The sequence below is a fragment of the Aquila chrysaetos genome, chromosome 24, assembly GCF_900496995.4.
Source record: "Aquila chrysaetos chrysaetos chromosome 24, bAquChr1.4, whole genome shotgun sequence".
Lineage (NCBI taxonomy): Eukaryota > Metazoa > Chordata > Aves > Accipitriformes > Accipitridae > Aquila > Aquila chrysaetos.
In genome coordinates this window covers 14,602,098-14,623,992 of record NC_044027.1, presented here as the reverse complement: position 1 = coordinate 14,623,992, position 21,895 = coordinate 14,602,098, and the positions used below count along the sequence as shown (strand labels likewise).

The 21,895-nt window shown below is 40.2% G+C and overlaps 1 protein-coding gene across 25 annotated transcripts in view; it reads left to right on the top strand.

Moving 5' to 3' along the window:
• FNBP1 (formin binding protein 1) overlaps positions 1-21,895 on the top strand; it is a 104,389-nt gene that overhangs the window by 36,147 nt on the left and 46,347 nt on the right. For all 25 annotated transcript variants that reach the window (XM_029999782.2, XM_029999783.2, XM_029999790.2 and 22 more), the window contains exons 3-6: positions 1,853-1,909; positions 4,503-4,650; positions 17,278-17,340; positions 18,176-18,280. In XM_029999782.2, coding sequence (XP_029855642.1) covers positions 1,853-1,909; positions 4,503-4,650; positions 17,278-17,340; positions 18,176-18,280 — 373 coding nt within the window. The remainder of the gene's footprint in view (positions 1-1,852; positions 1,910-4,502; positions 4,651-17,277; positions 17,341-18,175; positions 18,281-21,895) is intronic.

Here is a 21,895-nt window from a genome sequence, read left to right as displayed (position 1 = left end):
TGCTTTCAGAATCTTTTTTTGTGTGAAAGCATACTGTCTAGGTTTTTTTGCGCCAGCTCCGTAGCATTTCTACACCTTTAAAGATTAACAAGACAGTAGCTGTGTATGTCAGAATTAATGGGGCAGCATGGCAGTGCAGGGAGAAGTGCATTTTGAGTGTGTGTGAAAATACCTTATTAGTGTAGTCTTCTGTGCGTGTTTTCTTGTGTTTTTTCCCTTCTTCTTTAAGCAGGTGTGTGAAGGGAGGCATTCCCATGGCATACGAAGAGTGCTTATAAGACTTACTGTAATCATGCAGAACATTTTGCAGAATTCTTCCTGTGCCGGTATTCTTTGGTTGAAGCTGGTGTACACAGAACTAGAGAAAAGTTCATTGTTTCAAAGCATGCTCTTTTCAGAGAAGGCAAAGACTGGAAAGGAGATGCTCATTTGGATGCCTTCCAGTAGGGATACTTAAATTTTGAGAAACACGTTTGTCTGTGCAAATCTGCCAGGGTTCTGGCTACTACTCTGTTTGGGCAGATGCTTCTTAATTCCTTAAGGAGAACAAAAGGAATAAGAAATGTGAGACAAGAGGCCCTGCTGCCTCCTGGTTAGTAGTAAAACCAGCATGCAACAGGGAGTGGGTTACACCTCTGAAAAAGCTGTTTCTTTTCAACTGGATGTGTTCTGGGAGTCCTCCAAAGAGTTTGGCACAGATAGGTCAATGCAACTTGGTAGTCCTTCAGACAACGATTCTATCAATACCACTTGTATGTTATATTGTTAATTGCTGAAACAACCTTGTAAAGCTTAAACAAATGGCTTCTATTTCTGCAGAGGCTGCAGGAAAGCATATAGTAATAGGGCTGAGTTTAGAATAGAGGAGATCCCAGTACTGCAGCACTGAAAAGATATTAAAATTGCTCTCTGGTTTGCATCGTTGAAAGGATGCATGGTGTTGTATTGTGCTGCAGTGCAATATGCATTGCAATGCTGAGCTTTTAAGTATCAGCAAGGGGTATGGAGTGTCAGGTGGACAGCACACATTCATTAAACCCTTGATGTGCTGCTGGCAAGGGCTTGCAGTCAGTGCTTCCAGGACAATGAAAGCTATATACTAACTGTCAAATGTGTTAACAGTTATGTTCAGATTTCTTATTCAAGATACGATCACTTGAAGAACATATCAATATTTTAAAATGAAATCATTAGTTGGATGTAGGGTAATGAGAGATGCAATCATCTGTGCTAATTGGGATAATCAAATTTCACATTTCTCCCAGCATCAGTTGATAATCATAAAATGATCCCCCTTTTGTCATCTCAGTGCAGCTCCTACAGCTTTATGAAGATTTTTCTCTTCCTTGAAAGCATCCTGCTAAAGGCAGGTAAATTTGCCTAGCCATGAGTGTCATCTGCTGCAGCAACTCACGCTTTAATAGGCTGGCTGACCTTTGGATATGGAGTAGCACCTTCTACTGGGTGGAGTTTTTAAAGCATGCCTGTTTATCTAAGGACCAGTGTTTTTACTGTGAAAGGGTCTCTCCTTTAGATCAGGTGAAGGAGAGTTGTGCATCAGCAGAATCAGAACTGGGTTGTATTGACTTCATGACCTTAATTTATGAACTTCTTGGGTTCAGAATCTGCTACTTTATTGCAGTTTAAGAGACTGAAGCACTGTGTGGCCCATTCTTTGAGTGCTACTACAATGCAATCAAAAAGCCTAATTACAGTCATACTTCTGAAGAGGTGTCTAGTCACTGCAAATAAAAACTGGAGCCCCACAGAATGTGTGTGCATGCAAAGATTATCCAGTTAATTTAAAGGAGATTTTAAGTTTAATTTTATATACATGTATTTTTAATTTTAGGAATCTTTCAAAGAAATACCAGCCCAAAAAGAACTCCAAAGAGGAGGAAGAATACAGGTATGTTCATGATCCACTGCTGGGTGAGCATGCATTGATGGAGGAAGGGGAAAAGTTTGGGTTACCAGCTAGGATTTGGCTTGTAAACCGAAGATTTTAAAGTCAAGTTAAGAGTATAGAAATCATAGATGCAGAAATAGGCTTATGGAACATAGTAAGGAGTGGATTTTCAAAGTTTGGATTTGGTCTGTAACTACTCAATTCCCTTTATATGTTATGGTTTCTGGATGCCTGGTTTGGGGGTTTTTGTTTTGTTTTTTTTTTTCTCATGTACCTTAAAAACTTTAAGCCAGACTGTATGATCCTGGCTCTTTGAAGTGAATGACCAAACTCTTTAACTACTTTCAGCAGGAACAGTAACAGTTGCTAATTTTAGCATGAAATTTAAGCAGTCTGCATAAGTATTAAATTACTCAAATGGACTGACAACACAGATTAGTAACCTACTAAAGGGATAATGTTACAACACCACAGAGAAACCAGTGGTTCTTGAAGAGTAGGGTGAAGGATGTAGTTTGTACTTCCAGTACCCTGGGAGGGATGGACACATGGCTTGCTGCTGTTGAAGGATGTTGCATGGCCTCAGCTGACTGCTGTTGAGTCATGTATTTGGACTATATGTCCCTGGTGGTATGGGACTAATGTAGCGCTCACAGATAGCGATGGCAGAGCCAAAGCACGGCTCCTTCACTGAGTGACACTGCGGACATGGATACAGGTGATGATAGACCACATGTCATTAAGAACATTCCTGCCCTTGATGAAATTAAAGATACTCTTTAAAGAGAACTTTCTAGAGGAGGAGCTTTTCCAACAGACAGGATATAAGCCAGAGCAAGAACCTTTTTCTTTAGAGCGCTCTGACTGAAGTTTCTCAACGTCAGTGTTTTGTAATGCATCAGCGTTGAACAAAGGCATTGCCGAGTCTGACCCTGCAGCCTTGTATTGCAGGAGGCTGCTCTGCCTCTGGAGAGCCCAGCAGCAGACTCAAACCCTTGACCTTGAAATTTGAAACGTTTCAAACGAGTTTGGATACGGGTCCAACTGTATGATTATATTAATTTAGATTTTTGGGTCAGCCCCCCAAGCTGCTGTATACAGTTACTGTGGTGGCTTGTATTAACAGAGATAACAGCCTTTTCATTTTCTTTTTAATTTCTTTTTAGTAACATTGTTTGGGAATCAGTTATTTATGCTATTGTTTCCTGAGATATTGATGTTTACACAAGGAAGCTTACGCTACCAGCACATCAGCTGTTTTGGTCTGTACCCGGGATTAGGAATAAATCTGCCTTTGGGTAGCTATACCATAAATGGGTATTTTGAGTTTACTACAACCTTTTTTGACGCATCATTCGTTGCTGGAAAAGGATATTGGAGTTAAACGATTCATGTGATGTGGCACAGAAGATCCTGTGCATCCTTTGCCCTTTTAAATACAGTGTTCACCTCAGTATAGTTTCCTCATGTCTCTAAACAATGTCTGGGGATTTGTCATGCGACCTTTCGGTGCCTCGGACACTGCTTTGAGACAGCCTGTCTAAAAATGATCTGTTTTCAAGCTTATTGTCAGTCTGTAGTTCTGTTGCTTTGATCCCCTGTCTTTTGCAACTGAGATTTCTCTCGAGGCACCACAGCTTGACTGTGAATGTGGCTGCTTGTACTGGACTATATTTTTAGTCTCTTTTTTTAGTTTCTTTTTGTTTCTGTTTCTTTTCTCTGATGCCTTTTTCATCCCTACTTGTGACACTTCCTTCTATTTCCTCTAAATCTCTCCCTCTTTGCTTTGCTTTTTCACCTTTAGGTGATAATATCAGTGCAGACTGCTACCATTTAATATTAATCGTTTTTCTAGTATGTACAAGTGCAGTGCTTCAAAGCTGCAGTTTTCCAGCTGACCAGCACAGCCAGCTGGGGGTATTTAAATGCAGCTCTGTTGGCTCTGTGCTGAATATGCTAGTGACATAATCTGCTGTTTTGAAATTGTGTGCACAGATGTTCGTTTCTTCCTTTTAATAATACATGGAATATTGTTTAAGAGATTATTTTATACAAAAAATAAACCTTGCAATGGAAGGTCCTAAAAAATATGAGTTGACAATGAACACCTGGTTAGTAAACTCATTAACTTTTTGAAAACTTTATAAACTATAGCTGATTTAAATCCAATTTACACTATGAAAAGTTTTCTTTTCTGTACTATGCTAGCCAAAAATTGGTTGCTTAGGATTTTGCCCGGTAGAGTGTACTGATGACTCTGCGCTCTGAATTGTAGGACGTGAAAGAGTGTAACGAGAAATGTTTGGTGAACAGTGAAGTCCCAGAGCTGTGCTGATAAAAAATGTGGCACTCTAAAACTGTGATATTTTAAGAGCCAATGTCAAACTGTCTAAATCGAGATAAATTTACCAGACAACTATCAGTGTGTGGGATAGGCTTCCTTTTGAGAAATTCCTTCACGTGAATCTCTGCTAATCCATATTCAGTCTCACGCAGCAATACTAAATGCTTAAGAAGGATACAACCTCCCTTTGCAGTGTGTCTCTCTGAAAAGAAAGGGACTAAAAGCAAAATGCATTTTTGTCCTCTGCAGGTACACATCAACTAGAGCCTTCCTAGCCACTTTAAATGAAATGAATGACTATGCCGGACAGCATGAGGTCATTTCAGAGAACATGACCTCTCTTATCACTGGAGAGTTAACACGCTATGTGCAGGAGCTGAAACAAGAGAGGAAATCGGTAATTGAACATTTTTTATTATTCACAATTAATTGCTATTTAAGACAGATAATTAGTGGTAGGGGAGTTCAATGTTAAGCAAAATTTATTTGTAGTTAATCAACATGAGCTTCGTTGAGAACCAAGCATTAAAAAAGTGGGTTGTGTGCCCTGGCCAAGTCACTGAACCATTTGAATCAAATGTTATAAGATCAGACAGCAATGCCTTCAGGAGAATCCCTGCTAAATAAGGTCAGAGACCCATCTGTGCTTAAGGCTCTGTTAGCCAAAAGCTTGCTTAAGGAAGAGTCCAGTAGCACTGTGTAAAGCCTGAAATAAACAGAGAAACTGTATTACTGAGACTGATTGAAAGAATTACTAGGATCTCAGTTCACATTTTCCTGTTTCTCAGCCAGATCTAGTCAACAGAACTTTCTAAAAAATTATTCTAATGAGAAATACGGGGTCTGTCTTGTTTTGTGTTGGTGGGGAATCTGGTTTTCAACCTCTTATACTTCAAGACTGGTAGAATTAGGAGCTTTATGTTGGTACTGTATTTTAGCCAGTAGTTTAGGAAGCTATGTGCCTGCTACAGTAAATGTTCAAAGCTGATTAATTTGCATGTCATCAGCTCTGAAAGGCATACAGTTGAGATGTGATTTTTCGTCCTTGTCTTGAACCCTTTTATCCCTGCGACAAGTGGGCATAGAGTAGCAATTCTAAGCATTATTGTTACAAACACTCATAACACAGGTATAAAACGACTAAACAAAGTGCAACAAGGCAAGGGAGCATCAGGGCATTCTATTTCATTTCCAAACTGTTGGTCCATTATGGAAAGTGCAAAAATACTCTTGCTCAGTCCAACAAAACTTCCACATTTATAAATAGTCCCACTAAATGTTAAGCATCTGTTGAAGTGCTGTGCAGGACCAGAGTCCTGGAAATTACCATCTTTTCCTAAGTATGGTGTTAGGATGGTAAGTCTGTCAACAGAGGAGTAGAATATATAGACATACCTTTAATTTGCAGAATGGTGTATAATCTTTCAGGGACGTAATAGTTTGGCAGCAACATGGAAGGATGTTTTACATATAGCTGTGATGAGAATGGTTTCTCAGCCACTTCTATGACCTGTTATTCAGCATCAACTCTGTACAATAAGCAAAGCAAAAAAAAGAAATATTCTAGTATGGCATTTTTCTGTCACTTCCAATGTTTTTACCTAACTTTTCAATTATATGGGTGTATAAGGTGACTGGAATATCTATTAGACATTTTAAGTACAATGAAAGAGGACTTGCTATCTTTCTTGTAAAGAATGTGAGCAGTAACTGTATTTACCTTTTTTGTTTTGTCTGTAGACTTTTGTAGTAAGTATGGCTTAGATAAGTAATGGGTGAATGACAGGAAAATTATTTTAATATTGGTCAAGTGATAACAGCAAAAAAACCAACTGACAGTATATTTACCTGCTGTTGCTGATAATTCTTAGCCTTTAGCAGAAAACACTTGTCAGTCATGGTTGGTTGTTTTGTTCTTGTAACATGAATATAAGCTATATGAATTACGAATCCTTGTCTGATTCCTGTAGACTTCTCATTTATGAGCAAATGTTGTTGAAAAGGAAACTGCTTCCGCCTTCAGGCATTTTTCATACATAGCCTCTCACTTCATACCATGAAACACAAATGCATCAATCATGCTGGGATCTGCAGGAGGGGAAGGTGGTGGTTGTGTAAGTATCACAGAGAGCTGATGCTTTGGCAAAACCTTTTATGATACAAATTGATGAATGGCTTGGTATTTCCAGAAATTTTGCTGGCAGAGTTCTCATGCTCACTGCTTGATATGTCATCAGCTGTTATGCTACAAGTTCATAGAATCATTTAGTTTGGAAAAGACCCTTAAGATCATCGAGTCCAACCATTAACCTAACGCTACCAAGTCCACCAAGTTGCTATAAGCTGTAAGAAAAGATGATCACTTCTGGGGCTAGGGCCACACATAGGAATTGGGAGACCCACGTTCTTGTCCACAGAGTCTTGTATGATTTGAATTAAGTCATTCAGGTGTCCAATTACCTGTAAAATGGTACAAATTTCCAGTGATTTCAGTATGACTGAGATAAATAAGCACCCTTGCTCTTTTTGTTGTAATTTCCCAGTCGGAAGATAGAAATGATACACAGAGGTGTCCTAAGTAGAACGCTGTGAAAGATGAACTCGAGTATAGCAGAAAGTGGTCAGGCAAATACATCGGACTTAAGAGCTTCCCTTTCCAAAGTAAACTCCTATGATAGGCAATAGGAATTGTGCATTTAATAGAGTCGTGGGGGATGAGGGTGGTGATCTTTAAACACGTGGGGTCTGATGCATGCCTGCATTACTCTGTTTTCATGCTCATTTAGCTCTATTGACGAAAGTGGAATTGCACCAGCAGATGATTGGGGTTGCACAAAAATAAATCACACTTCTTTGTTTTTCCTTGACAAGTACAAGCCCATAGTCTGTAAGCAGCACAGAATCTAATAGTATATGAAGCCTTACATTGTTTTCATGCTGGATAAAATTCATTTGGCATGCAATTTTTACGTATGTTAGATTTGTTTGACAGCTGTGAAAGGTGTACTTGATGGCTGCCTGTGTCATTCTTTTCTATATAAGCTGGTTACTAATGGTGAAAATAAGGGAAGAAGCAGCTAATCAAAAACAGGCAGGACGGTCTGGACATTGGACAAGTGGGATGATTTGCAGATTCACAGTGGTTTGGTGCTGTTGTTCAAAAGACAGATACCTCCTCTTTCCTCTGGCCTGGTTTGGGGCTTAGGAGGATTCTGGGTTACCTTTATATTTTTACAGATCACGTGCTTTGTTGCATGATGGGTTTTGATCATCAGAAAGCATTAAGAAAAATCAGACAAAGGCTCTTTTTGTGAAACTTGACTGTTTTTAGGAACAAAGGTCAATCAGTGTGTTAAACTTTATGGTATTACACGTTTGTCTTCCATAGGATAGTTCTCGTTGGTGTTACCACCATACCAGATGACTTGTTTTGCTCTCACAGTCACTGAAGTTAGGTGTACATCCTGCCTGGTTTTCACACACAGTGCGTGTATGTATGTATGTAAGAGGGAGAGCTCCTCGTGCTGTTTCAGTTCTTCCCAGCTGTCTAGTGAAGTGAAACTCCTTATAGTACAGTTCCTCACTTCAACTTCTTCTTGTATTCTCTTGATCTTAGTGTGTCCATGCTCTCATGTGAGTGATTCTCATCTTCAGCTAGGATCTTGCTAGCTGCTTCAACTCTGAAATGTCAGTTCTACGCTACATGTGAAGGTCATGCCCCATCCACATTTATTTTGAGGTTATTGAGGCCAGATGCATGCGACTGAATTCCCCGTCACTGTACGAAGACCTCTATCACCAAGCCACACAAATGAGTTGGGGATCATGTCTCAGACTGGTTCAGGGAAAGAACTTGATTCTGCAGTCATTCTTCGTGCCACCCCAATTTCACAAAAACCTTACTTTGGGGCAGCTGTGAAAGGTGTCAAGTTTGAGCTGAGGGCCCTGTGGTATTACAAATTTGGGTCTTAATCTTGCTTGTCTGTGACAAAAGAAAAGGAGATGATCCCAGTAATGTCAAGAGGGGAGTTTGGACTTTACTTCACGCGTGTTAACAGTTAATACATTTCCAGGTTGAAAATGCACTGGAGCTCTTCTACTCCCACCCATTGCAACTGTTGCTGGTTGTGACAGGAGCTCCTAAGCAGACCAGTTACTCTCCACATGAGAGAAAGATGACCAGCATTTTGATTGCTTAGGTGAGGGGATACGCTTCTCCACATTGCTGCGCCTGCCAAGTTACTCAGCATGCTTTGTTCTATTTAAAAAAAAAAAAAAAAGGTCTAGGTACTGGGGGTTTTTTTTGCTACCCTCTTTTTGGGTGACACCTAAGAGGACTTCTGAGCAAACATGTAGCTAGTGCGGACCAAGCACTGAGAACTTTCTTTTTTTCTTAAAGCTTCACAGGAGATAGCTTGGTTTAGGTATTCTCTTAACTATGGCTGAGGATAACCCTCAATACTGTAGTTTGTCTGGATAGAAATTCAAGAATTAATTCCTGGGACAATTCTGATTTAGATCTGTGGTTACAGACTAGGTCTGACTCATGGTCTCCTCTGGCAGCAGCTGCTCTGTGTAGCTGTTGCTCATGTCAGCTTTGCTAAAAATGTATTTGGGAGTCATGAACTATCCCTCTTATTACTGCTGTTGCTTTCACCTCTACCTCCACCTCCCCTTGGGGCTAGGCTGGCTCCATACAATCAAGCATGAAAGTCAAGTACAAGCCAAGAGCTTTGCTGCAGACTGAACTGGTGCAGCACTGGGATTCTGTGGTTGGTAGAAAATTTACCTGATGTCAATATGTTCCATTTTGTGTCGGGATAGAAGGGGAATGGGGAATGAATGCATCCTTATGGGTACTGTGAGGGCAAAAATGGTCTGGTTCTTTATGGTGGAGTGTGTGCACCCTCCCTGTGTGTATTCATACAGGGGGTGTACATGTCAGAGAACTTTCTGTTTCTTGTAGGCTCTCAGGTGTTGATGAAAAGTAAATAATTGGAGGAATTCTGCCACGTTCATTCATTCTGAATAGTGCCCTGTTCTGCAAATAGTCCTGTGGTTTTCAACAGGATTTCTCATGGCGTAATGCACCGTGCAAGCGTGAGACAGGATGGCAGAATACGACCCTGTCAAGCGCACAATGGATTTTTCCATGTTGCATTTTGGATGTGCCTCAAGGTCTCTGTGTGTTTGGAGCACAGCTGTGCTTTGTGCTGCAGAGGTACAAAGAGACATTGCTGCCTTCCAGAAATGACAAACTAATGGCAAAGCGGGTAGTAGGAAAAGAGAGACAGTGAAAGGAAGTGATTTGCCAAACTTCAAAGTTAAGGTTGATGAGATTCAAACTGAGCTTTCCCCAGCTGTTGTTCTGTGACTAACTCACTTCCAGCTTACTGCCCCATGAATAGAGTTAGAATTATTTAGTTTTAATCGAAGGGTGTAAAAATTAAACGTTAATAAATAGTTATTTTGCCAGGTAGAAGCTTTGCAGGAGCTACTTATAAAGAGAAAGAAAACTCTGGGCATTTACAGGAGATTTTGTTGTGCTTGATAAATACACTGCACAATGATCCAACTCCACATGTTCAGCCTCTCTTTCTTACAAGGTATTTCAGCTGTATTTCATTAAGTTAAGTTGTACCAGTAGAGTGTTAAGTAGTAGCTATAAGAAATGAAAGAATGCAGAAAACTGTTTAGGAAAGATCATAATAAATTCTCTGTATTTTTACTGAGTTTTTGTTGGTTTTCCCCAAACTATAGCACAAATGTAGTGAAAATGTGTTAAATATTTGTACGTATCATCTAATTGTGCTGTGAAGGACTGTTCTGGGATGGAAAAAACAAGTGCTTATTACAAAAGTTTCCAAAACCATTTTTTGTGGGAAACTAATAATAACATCCCATCCAGTTGAAAGGTATAAGATGAACTTTGGATTTAGCAGGGTTAAAGTTGAGACCACTGTGGACTTAACGTCCCACTCTTCCCAGTTTTGAATGGGCACATTGAACTATGAAATAATAGTTCAAATAAATAAATTGGCTTTTGTTTACTACAAGAAGGATTCTGATTGGGAAACAAAATATGGTTACAAACAAATGTAGTTACGTTTTCTGTGAATTAGCCTGAATATTGCAGTGCAGAGCAACAACCTGTTAGAGGGACGAGGTGAGAGATGTCTTCTATCAACAGTAACATTTCCTGCTCAGTGCAAAACTGTGAAACGCCTGAGGGTGAGCGAGGTTGAGTATCGGCCATGTATGTGCCTTTCTCTTTGCTCTATCCAGACAGCCACAGAGATCGGCCTAAAATGAAAGAGCAACAATAAAGCCATACTAGTAGAGCATATCTTAACTGTGTGCAAATGCTGTTCATCCAAGGCCTGAGGTACATGACACATGTGGGCATGTTTAGCCGGCATTTTAATTAACATTCAACATTTTATATATCTGATGCAGGTCTTAATAGTTGTGTGTGGGTATACGCATAAATGAAGGCTACATGGAAACAGCTAAAAGGTTGCAGCTATTTAAAGAAATAAGTATTTCTTTGCCTGTTCAGGCATTAACTTGTACCTCTTCTAGTTTTCTCACTACTGCAGGAGTTGTATGGGACTGTCACAGACCATTTCTATGGAGGAAGGAGGCATTCTGTTGAGATGGCATCTCTTGGTTGTGGATCAGTGGCAGAGAAGCGTTGTGACAAGACTGGGAACTAGAAAAGGTGGAAGCTAAGGTGGAAGCTAGAGTAGCATGCTCCTTTATTCTCACTGAAGGATTTAAAAACACAAGCATCTTTTCTTCATACCTTAGTTTTTAGTAGTAATGTTGGATCTCCGTTTGAAAAGCCCATAGGTTTCCTCTCATAGAGCACTTTGGCACAGCTGGGCTTTTACGGACATGATTAGCCCCCAAGGATGGATTTGAGAGTGGGGTACACGATCTCCAAACAACCTGTCATACCTGTGTTTGTGCTCACTGAATCCATGGCCTTCTGGCCTGATGCCGTGAAGCCAGATGGTTCAGCAGGACCGCTCGAAGAGTTGGCCAGTGTAGCAGAGTGCTCTTGAGGACCCCTGTAGCTTTGCTCCCATGGAGTTGTCCTGCTAAGCTGTAGGAGTGCAGTGCTGCTCTGCTGAGAGAGGAGCACAATACATGGTTGTCTCTGTGGCTGAGAAGTTTCTTGGTTCTGAGTTATGATTCCCAGTATAAGGGCTTAATCTGTCATACGTAGCATGAAACAGCAAGTTACCATAAAAATTACTGCCACAGCATCTTTTAGGTTTATGCTAATCACTGACCATCATTCTGTTGTCACGTCTCCCAGCAGGCTTGAGCAGCTAGTTCTGGTTGTCTTGTGCGGCTGATCTGGTCTTTGTCTGAAGCCTGAGAAACTTTGGTCTTAGTGGTCTGTAACTGGAGTTCCTATGGAATGCACCACTTCAGGAGGAGACAATTCAAGTCAAATTAACATCAAGCTTGAGCAGTTACTCATATAACCTGTTTCAGGTTTGACCTAGTTGATAGGTACATGTTAGGAATAACATTCATATGGGAGGTTGCAAAGGAGAACAGGGTTATCCCACACAATATTAAGAAGTAGCGCTGATGAACGTGTGTGAAGATAGTCATGTGTTTCATGTCAACATTCATAGGACTTGTATTATGCTACTCTTATTACAAATGAGAGCGATAAGACCTCAAGAGCATGTTGCTATTCTTGGAAACAAAGATTTCTGAGGAGATTGTTTCCTGTCTTTGCAGCCAGGAAAAGCAAAACATTTGACAATGCTTTTAGCAAACTGAGCTGAGAAAATTGAGGAAAAAATAATGTTCTCTAATTTCCGTCTCTGGTATGCTTTAAACACTGGCCATTATTTTAGGAATCACTTGTAACAAAAATGGAGATAGAGTTTGAATTGGAGGAGGAAGTACTACATTGCTAGGACTGTGTTTATATTGACTATCAATATGAGCTGAGAGCTACAGAAGTCAAAGGTAACAGGTTTTTCAGTGTGTTATATTATCTAGTTTGAAAACAGAAAAGAGAATGAAGCAGCCTTGTCATGTATCTCTCCTTTGAAAATTCTTAAGTAGGATGTTGTCAAATGAACCATATGCCATGCATATAAATTAACTAAGATTATTTTTCTGAGTATTTCTAATATAAACAGACTGTAGATGTGCAAATCTTAAGTTTAACCATGTAATCAATTGCTGTTTACTTCCTTAAGAAAAACAAGGCTGTCTTGTTACAGCCTTTCTTAAAATATTTCACATGGTCAGTTTTTGATACAGCATAAGCAGCCCTGTTGTCATGCTGGTAGTCCGGCAATTTGTTAATTTAAAACTGCACAGGAATTCTTCAGCAAAATTATTGGACTGCATTGTCCTTCATAAGGTGCTTTTAACTACATCTTGCTTTTCTACTACTCTTCTCAAAAGGTCAGGAAGAAGATAAGAGGCATCTTCTAACATGCTTTTGTTGTCTGCTCCGAGAGCTGTGTGGCTATGTAAACCCTCTTGCATACCAAGGAAGTTTTGCAAAAATAGCCCACTGCTACTTATTGTAATGGCGTTGGCAGTAACAGGCACTGTATTGTAGGTAGCTCGGTCGCTGCTCCCAGTGTTTTGATCAACATGGCTGAAATCTGAGCCTAACAAAAGTCAATGAGAGTTTTGTCTTTGATTGTGCGGCAGCCAGAATTTCTCCCCAGCTGTTACAAACACAGTCAGCATGATAATAAGGAGAGCACACCGATTGGTATGACTTGATTTAAAAAGGAAAAAACTCATGCATACAGTGTGTCTTTATGTGGATTTCCTGCTCTTCCTAAAACTCTTCTTTCTTTACTGTAGCTGAGTATTCCTTGAGCTGGGAGGTTTTAGAATATAATGAATGTTCTTTTTAAAAAAGTTGATCTAATCCACAGTCTTCACATAAGCAACTTAATGCTGTGCTGAAAAGCTCTCAAGTTTTAACAACTCTTGTGAGATCACCTAAAACCTAGATTATTGGGTCTTACCCTGTTAGTGTAGAATGGATGGAGGCATCCAGTCAAAACACGGCCAAGTATGGATTGTTCAGAGCACCCTGCGACATCCTAACTGCATTGTGCTATAACACACAGGAAAAATGGACAGTCGTGATCATGTAGCCAGTATGGTTTGAGTTTGGGTAATGCTGCTATGTTTTAAGCTATTGAGTAGGTCTAATGGTTGGATAAAATATTTCTCAGGGAAATGTTAAAGTTGGCATGGTGACTACTAGCCTGAGACTCATAAGTATAGATTGAAAGGTGATTCAGGGAGGTCGAGTAACGAACACTAATAAAAACAAACCTGTCACTTTACCATGTTTTTAATGTGTGCTTCGAATGCTGTGGATGTGGCAGAAAAGTCTGGATGAAATCGTGGCATGTGAACAACCAACACTGCTGCTGCAAATGTCTTAATGGCATGCTTGAAGTGTGATTCGTTAATTTGATATCTTGGTCGTAATCTGAGTTTTTTAAATAGAAAGCCTGATTAAGGTGCATTAGTTTGGACATTCAGTTTGGGGAGAAAAAAAAGTAGTATTCTATATTGTATCAGCTACTCTAAATTCATCACTGTGTGCTGCTGAAATGTGCGTGACTAATTAAGAATGGTGGTTTTCCATATGATTTGCTAAATCATTTGTCATGTTCCTATTTGCTGAACCATCAGGTGTAGAATAACCAATTATTTGATTTAAATTGGAACTTTTATCTTGAAATCTTATCAAGGAAGAGTTGATCTTAAAGTTATTTTTGCTGAATTTTTTGGGGGGAAAAAGAAGCTACAAGACATTTGCTCTTAAAGAAGATTGTAAAGTAAAGGAAATGAATTTGCAGAAGTTGAAGGTAGTACAGGGTTTGAGGAAACTGGAGGCTTCTTGTATGACTTCGAGCAGATCACTTAACCATATGGTTTCGATTTTTCTTACCCGTAAAATGGGGGCAGTGAAGAAATACACAACTAGTTTGAAGGACACACTTAAGTTGCTTTATACAAAAATGAATTTTCAGAAGGCAGAAATCATCCTTTGAGGGCAAAAGATTTGCAAAAGCAGAAGTGCTCTCAATACATATTGCATCTGTTATCACGTGGAGCTTTATCTCCCATAACAAGGATATATACAGGATAACACAACAAGAATTGGGGGTTGTAAATATATTTAGAAAATGTTCTAACTAAAAAAGGGAATATTGCATTGAAATCTCCAAAATGTGGTGCACCTGTATTTATCAGATTGTTATTCGACATCGGTTCCTTGGTTTCACTATTTAATAATCTTCAGTAATGCCCATTTTACATCTTGGTGCTCCATTTCTGTAAAAGAGCTGCTCAAAAAAAAAAGGCAAAATATAGAAAAATCTGAACAAGATGCAGCCATACCATACCGCTCACGCTTACTGCTTCTCGTGTGTACTTGTAGGACCCTGTAGAGTTTATTTTACAGAGAAGGTAAATTTGGAAACAGGTATGGCTTGTGCAAAATTAAAGTTACATTACTGATTTAACTGCAAAGTGGCTTAAAAATGTGAGCTCAGGGTAGTCATGTTAACTGATATGCTTTTGATTCCAAGTTCATCCTTCAGCCCCTATATACAATTGTGTTCTGTTAAGTTAACCTGGCATGTTGTTTTCCTAAGGTTTATGGGTCATTGACAGTATTAGGTTTCATGCAGGCCAGCTGTTCCCAAATCAAGTCCCTTCCTACACTCCGGCAAAATCAGAGCCAGTGAAGAGGGGAGCACGCAGGCAAAGGCTGATGGAGGCAGAAAACGCAGTATGAAGGCAGACAAGTAATTTTACTTGCGGCTTCACTGTAAAGAGACTTTCACGAATTCTATGCTCACTAGCAAAATGTTGAAAAATGTGGTGTTAAATTACAGTTGTTCCTTGGGACTGTTTTCCTAAACTCTAATTACAAAAGCAAGCCTGAAGTGAGGAGCGTTTCAAAGCCCCCTGGCAAGGAAGATGCGGTATCTGTCACATGCAGAGTTGAAAGGAAATGGGGATCTACAAAAGGAACTGAGATCTACTGGGAGCCTTTCCCAACCACCCCAGCAGTTTTACAGTTATGTGTGGGGTTTTTTAATGTCACAACGTGGTGCCTGAGTTTTTGGAGAAGCCTAGCATGGTAGGCAGGGGTCTGAACTGCACAAGCACCATCAGGGTTCATGGCAAAGGTGTCTCTCCCCAGGCGCGGCAGTGCCAGGCTGTCAGCTGTGCTCCCTTCGATGGCCCGGCTGCTGCACGCTCTCGCGCCTCGGTAGGCAGGAGTAGAGCCAGAGCTGAGGATGGCACATGCCCAGGATTAAAAGCATTACTGACTTTGTGCCTCTCTTCTCTCCTTTGAGAATTTTTGTGCAGAGATAAACACTGTCCAGAAAGTTAAAGCTATAGAGTTAAAGCTAGAGAGCTATGTTCAACAATAGGTGAGCATCCCTCTTTAACAGCCAGTGTTTGGGACTACAGGTAATAGTATCCAGAGCATTCAGGATAGTGTGGTGGTGTTCTGTTCTTGCAGGCAAGTTGAAGGTTGTTGTGATTTTTAAGGCAATACAAGTCTGTTGGACGTGGTGTGACAGAGAATTGCAGTTTTGGGGTTTTTTACTGGCATGTCTGGTGGAGCCAGAAACGCCGCTAGGAAGTGTCACTAGCACGTTTGCTCCAGAAACCTGCCTCTGACAGAGGAAAATACCAGTTGCTTTAGTGGAAGATGTAGGAAACCAAGTAGCTGCCAATTATAAAGTGCTTGCAGGCACATTTTTCTAACTTTGGCAGTTTGTGGCAGGCTCCTGTTCTGAAGCCGGAGCTTTTCTACCCTGACAGACTGTTGGTATCATGTTGCTTAAGATATATCTAATGTCTGATTATGCATGGGCCTGAGAATACATGAATTCTAGTGAGTTGCCGTGGGATTATCTGGCAATATCAGACCTTTATTTTTCAAGTTTACTACATGAAACCATACCTGTATTTGGGTAAAACATCCTAATTGCCAGTAAATAATACAGCAGAAAGGCATCTCTCTTCCTATTTGTAGCTTGCTGTATTATTTATTTTACAAGGTGATTTGTAAGGTAAGCAACCTGTTCTAGCAGTCACTTGGGGGCTGCCTTCCCTGTTTGGAGCTGGGTCATTGACTTATGCAGTGACCTCGAAGGAATTGCTTATCCTGAGGAAAAGTGAGGTGTATGGAAGATAGAGTGTGTAATATCTAAAGCATATTAGATTCTCTGGTGACGAGCATTGTGTAAGGGCTAAGAACGGTTATTTAAACCAACTGCAATTAAGAGTCTTGCTCCAAAAGGCATGTCAGGAGAAGTTCATTGTCATTTAGTATGTAGCTGATATCTCGTATTTAAAACTTCTGTAACACCTTCATGTGTGCACACACGCACGCACACCCCCAGTGTGTGGGAGAGGAGGGTTTCTGGAGGGACCCAAAGAACTGAATACCTCTCAAGAGAATGAACAGCTGGCCTCACACACACAGCCAGTAACTAGGAAGAAAAGGGTTTTATGTTGAGTCTGAATGAAAATCAGGACAAATACCAGTTGTTAGAATGTGCCAATCAAGGGCGTCTTGGTAAATTCCATGTAGAAAGAAATTTTAATTTGGAGCTAGTGTTCAGTCAGTAACCAAAGAAATACTCTTCAGATAAAAGTGCTTCAGATTTCTTGGTATGGGAAACCAATAATTATGAGATACAGTGAACAATACAAGGTAGAATTGCTAAAGGGATTAATTAGCCTTAGTCTAACTAACCATTATAATCGATGCAAATATACATCTGCAGCCTGCTGAGACATTAGATAGTCATCATACACCTGCTCAATTTACCAGTGTTGCACAACACAGCTGTCAGAATCATTTCTGGTTTGGTTTTGTTTTTTTTTTTTTTTTTTTTCCTGGAACTCCTTGAGCATAATTGACTGTTTGTTCTTTTGTTGTTCAAAATGTTTTCTTTTTCTCTTTTCTTTTTCTAAACAGCACTTCCATGATGGTAGAAAGGCACAACAACATATTGAAACTTGCTGGAAACAACTTGAAGCAGTAAGTGGAAACTTCCTCAGATGTGACATTTAAGTCATTTTTATACTGTTTTCACAGACATGGTTCCAAACATTATATTTGGAAAAAGAAGGGTGTACGGATAAAAGCTGCAGAAGTGGGATTTTTAAAACTGCGCTGTCTTAAATACGCTGGTAGACACAAAAAAGTCTGTTTTAATAGTACACTTGGCTTTCTGTGGGATCTGTGTTGATCATGAGTAGCATTTTATTTGATATGACTTGAAAAGTGTGCTAACCTTTGCTGGAAATGCAGAGTCCCTGAGGGTCCTATTCAGATACTCCACTGTAAGCTGAATAGCTTCATACTGCATGAATAAATTGAATGGGAACATCTCTTGAGTAAGGTGCCGTTTCTCAAAAGTAAATACATTGGAATTGTCATTCATGTGATGAATGAGAAGTGAGATTGTAAGTAGAGGAAACGATAAAGAAAGGGGGCATCAGTAATCAAAAGTCCTACTCACAAATGTATGCACCTTAGTAACTCCCTTGTGCATTATAAAAACGAGGGAGTTAAGTGTTGGAAGGGAGTGATTTGGTCTACGAGAGCAGAAGAGATGCTAACAGGGAAAAATATTGAAATACTAGTGATGTTGGTAGAATCAAGCAGCCTGAAGAATGGAACAAAAAATGTGTTTCTGGTAACTTTGTTTTTTGAAGTTCTTTAGTACGGAGATGTATTCCAACGTAAACAAGTGAGTTCTAAAATCTGACAGTTGTTAGAGCAGATCAGTTTAGGGGCAGGTGTTGATTTTAGGTAGACTTTGGTATCATGTTTGTTTCCCATAATGAAGGCTTCCATTTTTCCTTTTCAGAGCAAAAGGCGGTTTGAACGTGATTGCAAAGAAGCTGATCGAGCACAGCAGTATTTTGAGAAAATGGATGCTGACATCAATGTTACAAAAGCAGATGTTGAAAAGGTGAGCCAGAGGGTGGAGAGACTGTTTGTAAACATGGATGTGATAGGTTTAGTTCCTCAATCCCACTGGTAGGATAAACCTTCTGAGGCTTAATGGCTCACTTAAGTCAGTCTGTAGGTTAATTAAAAATAGGGAGATCTCTGCAGAGACCTATATTTGCATAAAAATTCTAAACAGATACAGTCAGTTTTCTTCAGGAAGGTGATATCTGAGTTTAACATAGCTGACATGGCCCCAAATGAGCTTATGCAAAATCAGTTTTAACTAACATCCCAGATTCTGTGACAGTCAAGCTTGTGAGGGCTCCCTGAGGGGTGCTTGCAGTTACCTGTTGGTTGCTCTGTGATTCAGGTAGAGCTAAACTTTCTGCCTTTTGAGCAACACTTTGAAGATGTCCTGATGTCATTGGTTGCAATGAAGTATTACCAGGATTGTTGTTCATGGTCCTAGGTTTACAGCAGGACAGCTTTTTATGTTATGCAGAATCCTGGAAACCATGCTTGTCACAGATGGCACGTAGCTTTTATTTTCATATCTCAGTTGCTGTCTGGTTGCAGAGTCATTTGTGGCTTTTATACATTGAACCCCATTCAGTGAAGCTTTTGAACTGATGCTTAATTTTAAACACACATTTCTCTTTCGGCATATCCAACTTGAAATATTTTCTTTCTTTAGTTTGATTCAAAATTGGATGTACAGAAGGATGCTTATAGTTTAAATGTCCAAGTCCAGTGATGTACCTGTAACTTAAGGAAGCAATGGAGAGGGAGAAAGCATGTTTAAATTGCTTCTCTTTTTGGTGTTACACATCTGCTCAGACGATGCAGAAATGTAGGTCAAAAATGCCATATTACAATGCATAAGGGCAGTTTTTTGTCTTCCGTGTGTTTGATTCATGTAGATAAAAAGTAGCCAGAACATTTGAAAAGGTCTGTTTTTTTGTTTTTGTTTTTTTTAAAAAAAAAAAGGGGGCAACCAAAAAAAGGAAGGGGCGGGCAGCTGAAAATATACCAAACATTTTGTTACAGGGACAGGAAAGGAAACTGAATTATAGGTAAGGAATCTTTTCTAGTCCAAGATAGCCCTTGTAAAATGTAGCTTTTGCTCCTCAAGAGGTCTGCTCCATTCTATTCTCAGTTAATTCAATCCCAGGAAGCTCTTGTATACAAATTTTTCTTTACAACTGTGGGATCTTAAGATGTTTCTAGTATGCTGAGCATCATGGAGGTTGCATAGCAGATAGCATCAAGGATGCTATTAGAAATGAGGACAGTAAATGAAAAAGCAGCTCAGAAAATTTCCCTGAAGTGCTATTGCATATCAAAGAGAAAAATATCTCTGTGGTCTTGTAATTTGCTTGGTTATTAGTTGTAAATTCACCATGCAGATTTGATCCTTTGTTGCCTTCTGGATTTGCCAGGGCACTTTACAGATGAATGCATGTACAGGATTGTTGAAGATTAACACCACATGTGGGCTTTTCTGACAGAGGAGAATCATCTCTGCTTTATCTGTATAAAGTGATTTTAAAATACGTTTTTTTCGTAGATAAAATTAGGACTTGCCCTAGATATTTTTCAAAGCTGAGGCCGTGTCAAAGGGATACAGAGATGTGACTTACTATTTGAAATAGAGGGCTGAAACTTCTTCCTTTTACATCCCTTTCTAAGGGTGGCCTTTTCAGGTCAGAGTGAAAGACTATATATTAGTGGTGTATCAATCTGATAGTGTTAAGTAAATTCTGGGAAGAAATCCCTACTCTGGTGCTCTTTCCCTGTAAAGTGAAGCAGAGGGGCTTCCCTTCAAAGTTTCTCTAGCTTATTATTGTATGTATTTGTAAATTATTTATTACCAAATGAGGGTCAGTGGTATCTTGAAAGGAAAAAAAATAAATCTGTTGCAGTTATGTGTGTTGGCTAATCTTGGGAGAAGGCATTAGTCGACTTTCCAGTCAGTCAGCGGCATAGATGGAGAAGGAAAAGGTTATCAAAACGAGTGGAATGTGAACTAATATTACTGAACAGAGAGAACAGTGTTTTCCAAGTGCATGTGTTAAACTGGGTTCATCCATGTCAGGCTGTGAATAATGCTCTTTCTTTGCTTCCCTCTGCCCGTGTGACTGGGACCGCTCTTACATAACTCCCAAGTGCAAAATAGGATATTGTTTAACCAAGCGTTGCTCTTGGGGACTCGCTCCAGGGAGATGCAGAAACTGCTCAGCTTCAAATGAAGCAATATGATGACTTTACCTCCTCCTATTGCAGCAGTTCTGATTTCTCTTGCCCCTTATGGCTTGGCTGCTGCATTCCTACTCCCAAAAGTACCCAAAAATCTGTCTGGCCCGGAAAGCAGACAATTTGGCTGTGTTCAGAGCCAATGCTATTCACTTTGATGGAACAAGGTGCTCTTCAAGCAATGGGATCAGTTCCCCTCGTTTCTTTGGCTTGAGGTTGTCACCTTGGCTACTTTAGCTTGTACCTGCAATTATGAGCACGCACTAGAGCTATTTTTTGCGTCATGCATTATAGAGTAATGGAATTAAAATTCTGCAGTGATCACAGTGACACATGCAATCAAAAGAATATACAGCTGCAATTCCCTGATGCACCTAATGCTAAGCTGTATGAGGCTCTGAAATGCTCTCATCTCTCAAGCTTTCAGTCATTGTAGCCTTTGACAACTGCAGCAGGAAATTCTGTGACAGAGCTGCCAGCAACAAGGACTTAACACGGCCTTGCCTAAGGAATAACTCTTGGTCCTACAATTTGCTAGGATTAAGTAACCAGAATAGTGGCAGAGAAGCAAATTAAGAGTTACTTTCCCCCTTATTTCTCCAGGACTGTTTTGCAAAGGGTCTCGGGTGTGTGCTTAGAGGCAGGGCTGGATGTGCGGTATGGGTATCTTGCACCTAGGTCCAAACTCCTCCTGTAGGACCAGCTCAGGTTTGATATGCAGAAGGCACGTGCCTTTTGTGCCGCTTTTGCGGCCAGTATGGGCTCGATCATCTTTGCAGCCAGCCGGTCTGGTAGTTGCTCTTGGAGAGAGCAGGGTGTTTAGCTTTGTTTCCTCCCATCTCCTTTTTTGGTGTAGGAACATGGAGCGAAAGGCTGTGTTCAGTCTCTGCAGTGGTCACAGTCTATGCAGGAATCAAAGGAGAGTGGACTAGGGCCCCTGAACTCCCTTCCTGTGTTCATACTGAGCCTCTAAATTACCAGCAGCCGACATTCACAGAGAGATGTTTAAGTGTTAACACAAAGTGCAGTTTGGCACAAAGGTTTTGTCAGTTCAGTTTAGCAGAGTCAGGGTAGGAAGCTTACTGTGCTGCAGAAAGCTGTACTGTGAAAATATCCTTATAAACTAAGTAAATGGTGCAACATGCTGATGCTAATACTGGGAAGCCTTGCAGGTATCACTGTAAGCTTTAGCTTCATTTGGGTCGCAGTGGGATGTGTGCTGTAAAGCAGTTCTCTTTCAAAAACCACAGTGGAGCTGCTTCAATTTTTTGCCCATTTGGGGAAATGGTCTCTGTCACCAGCGCAGAGCTGGTGTACATATAAGGAAGTGCTCTATTGTTTGTTCCTTCTCTTTAGAGCTGCAATCACTAAAAAGCTGACA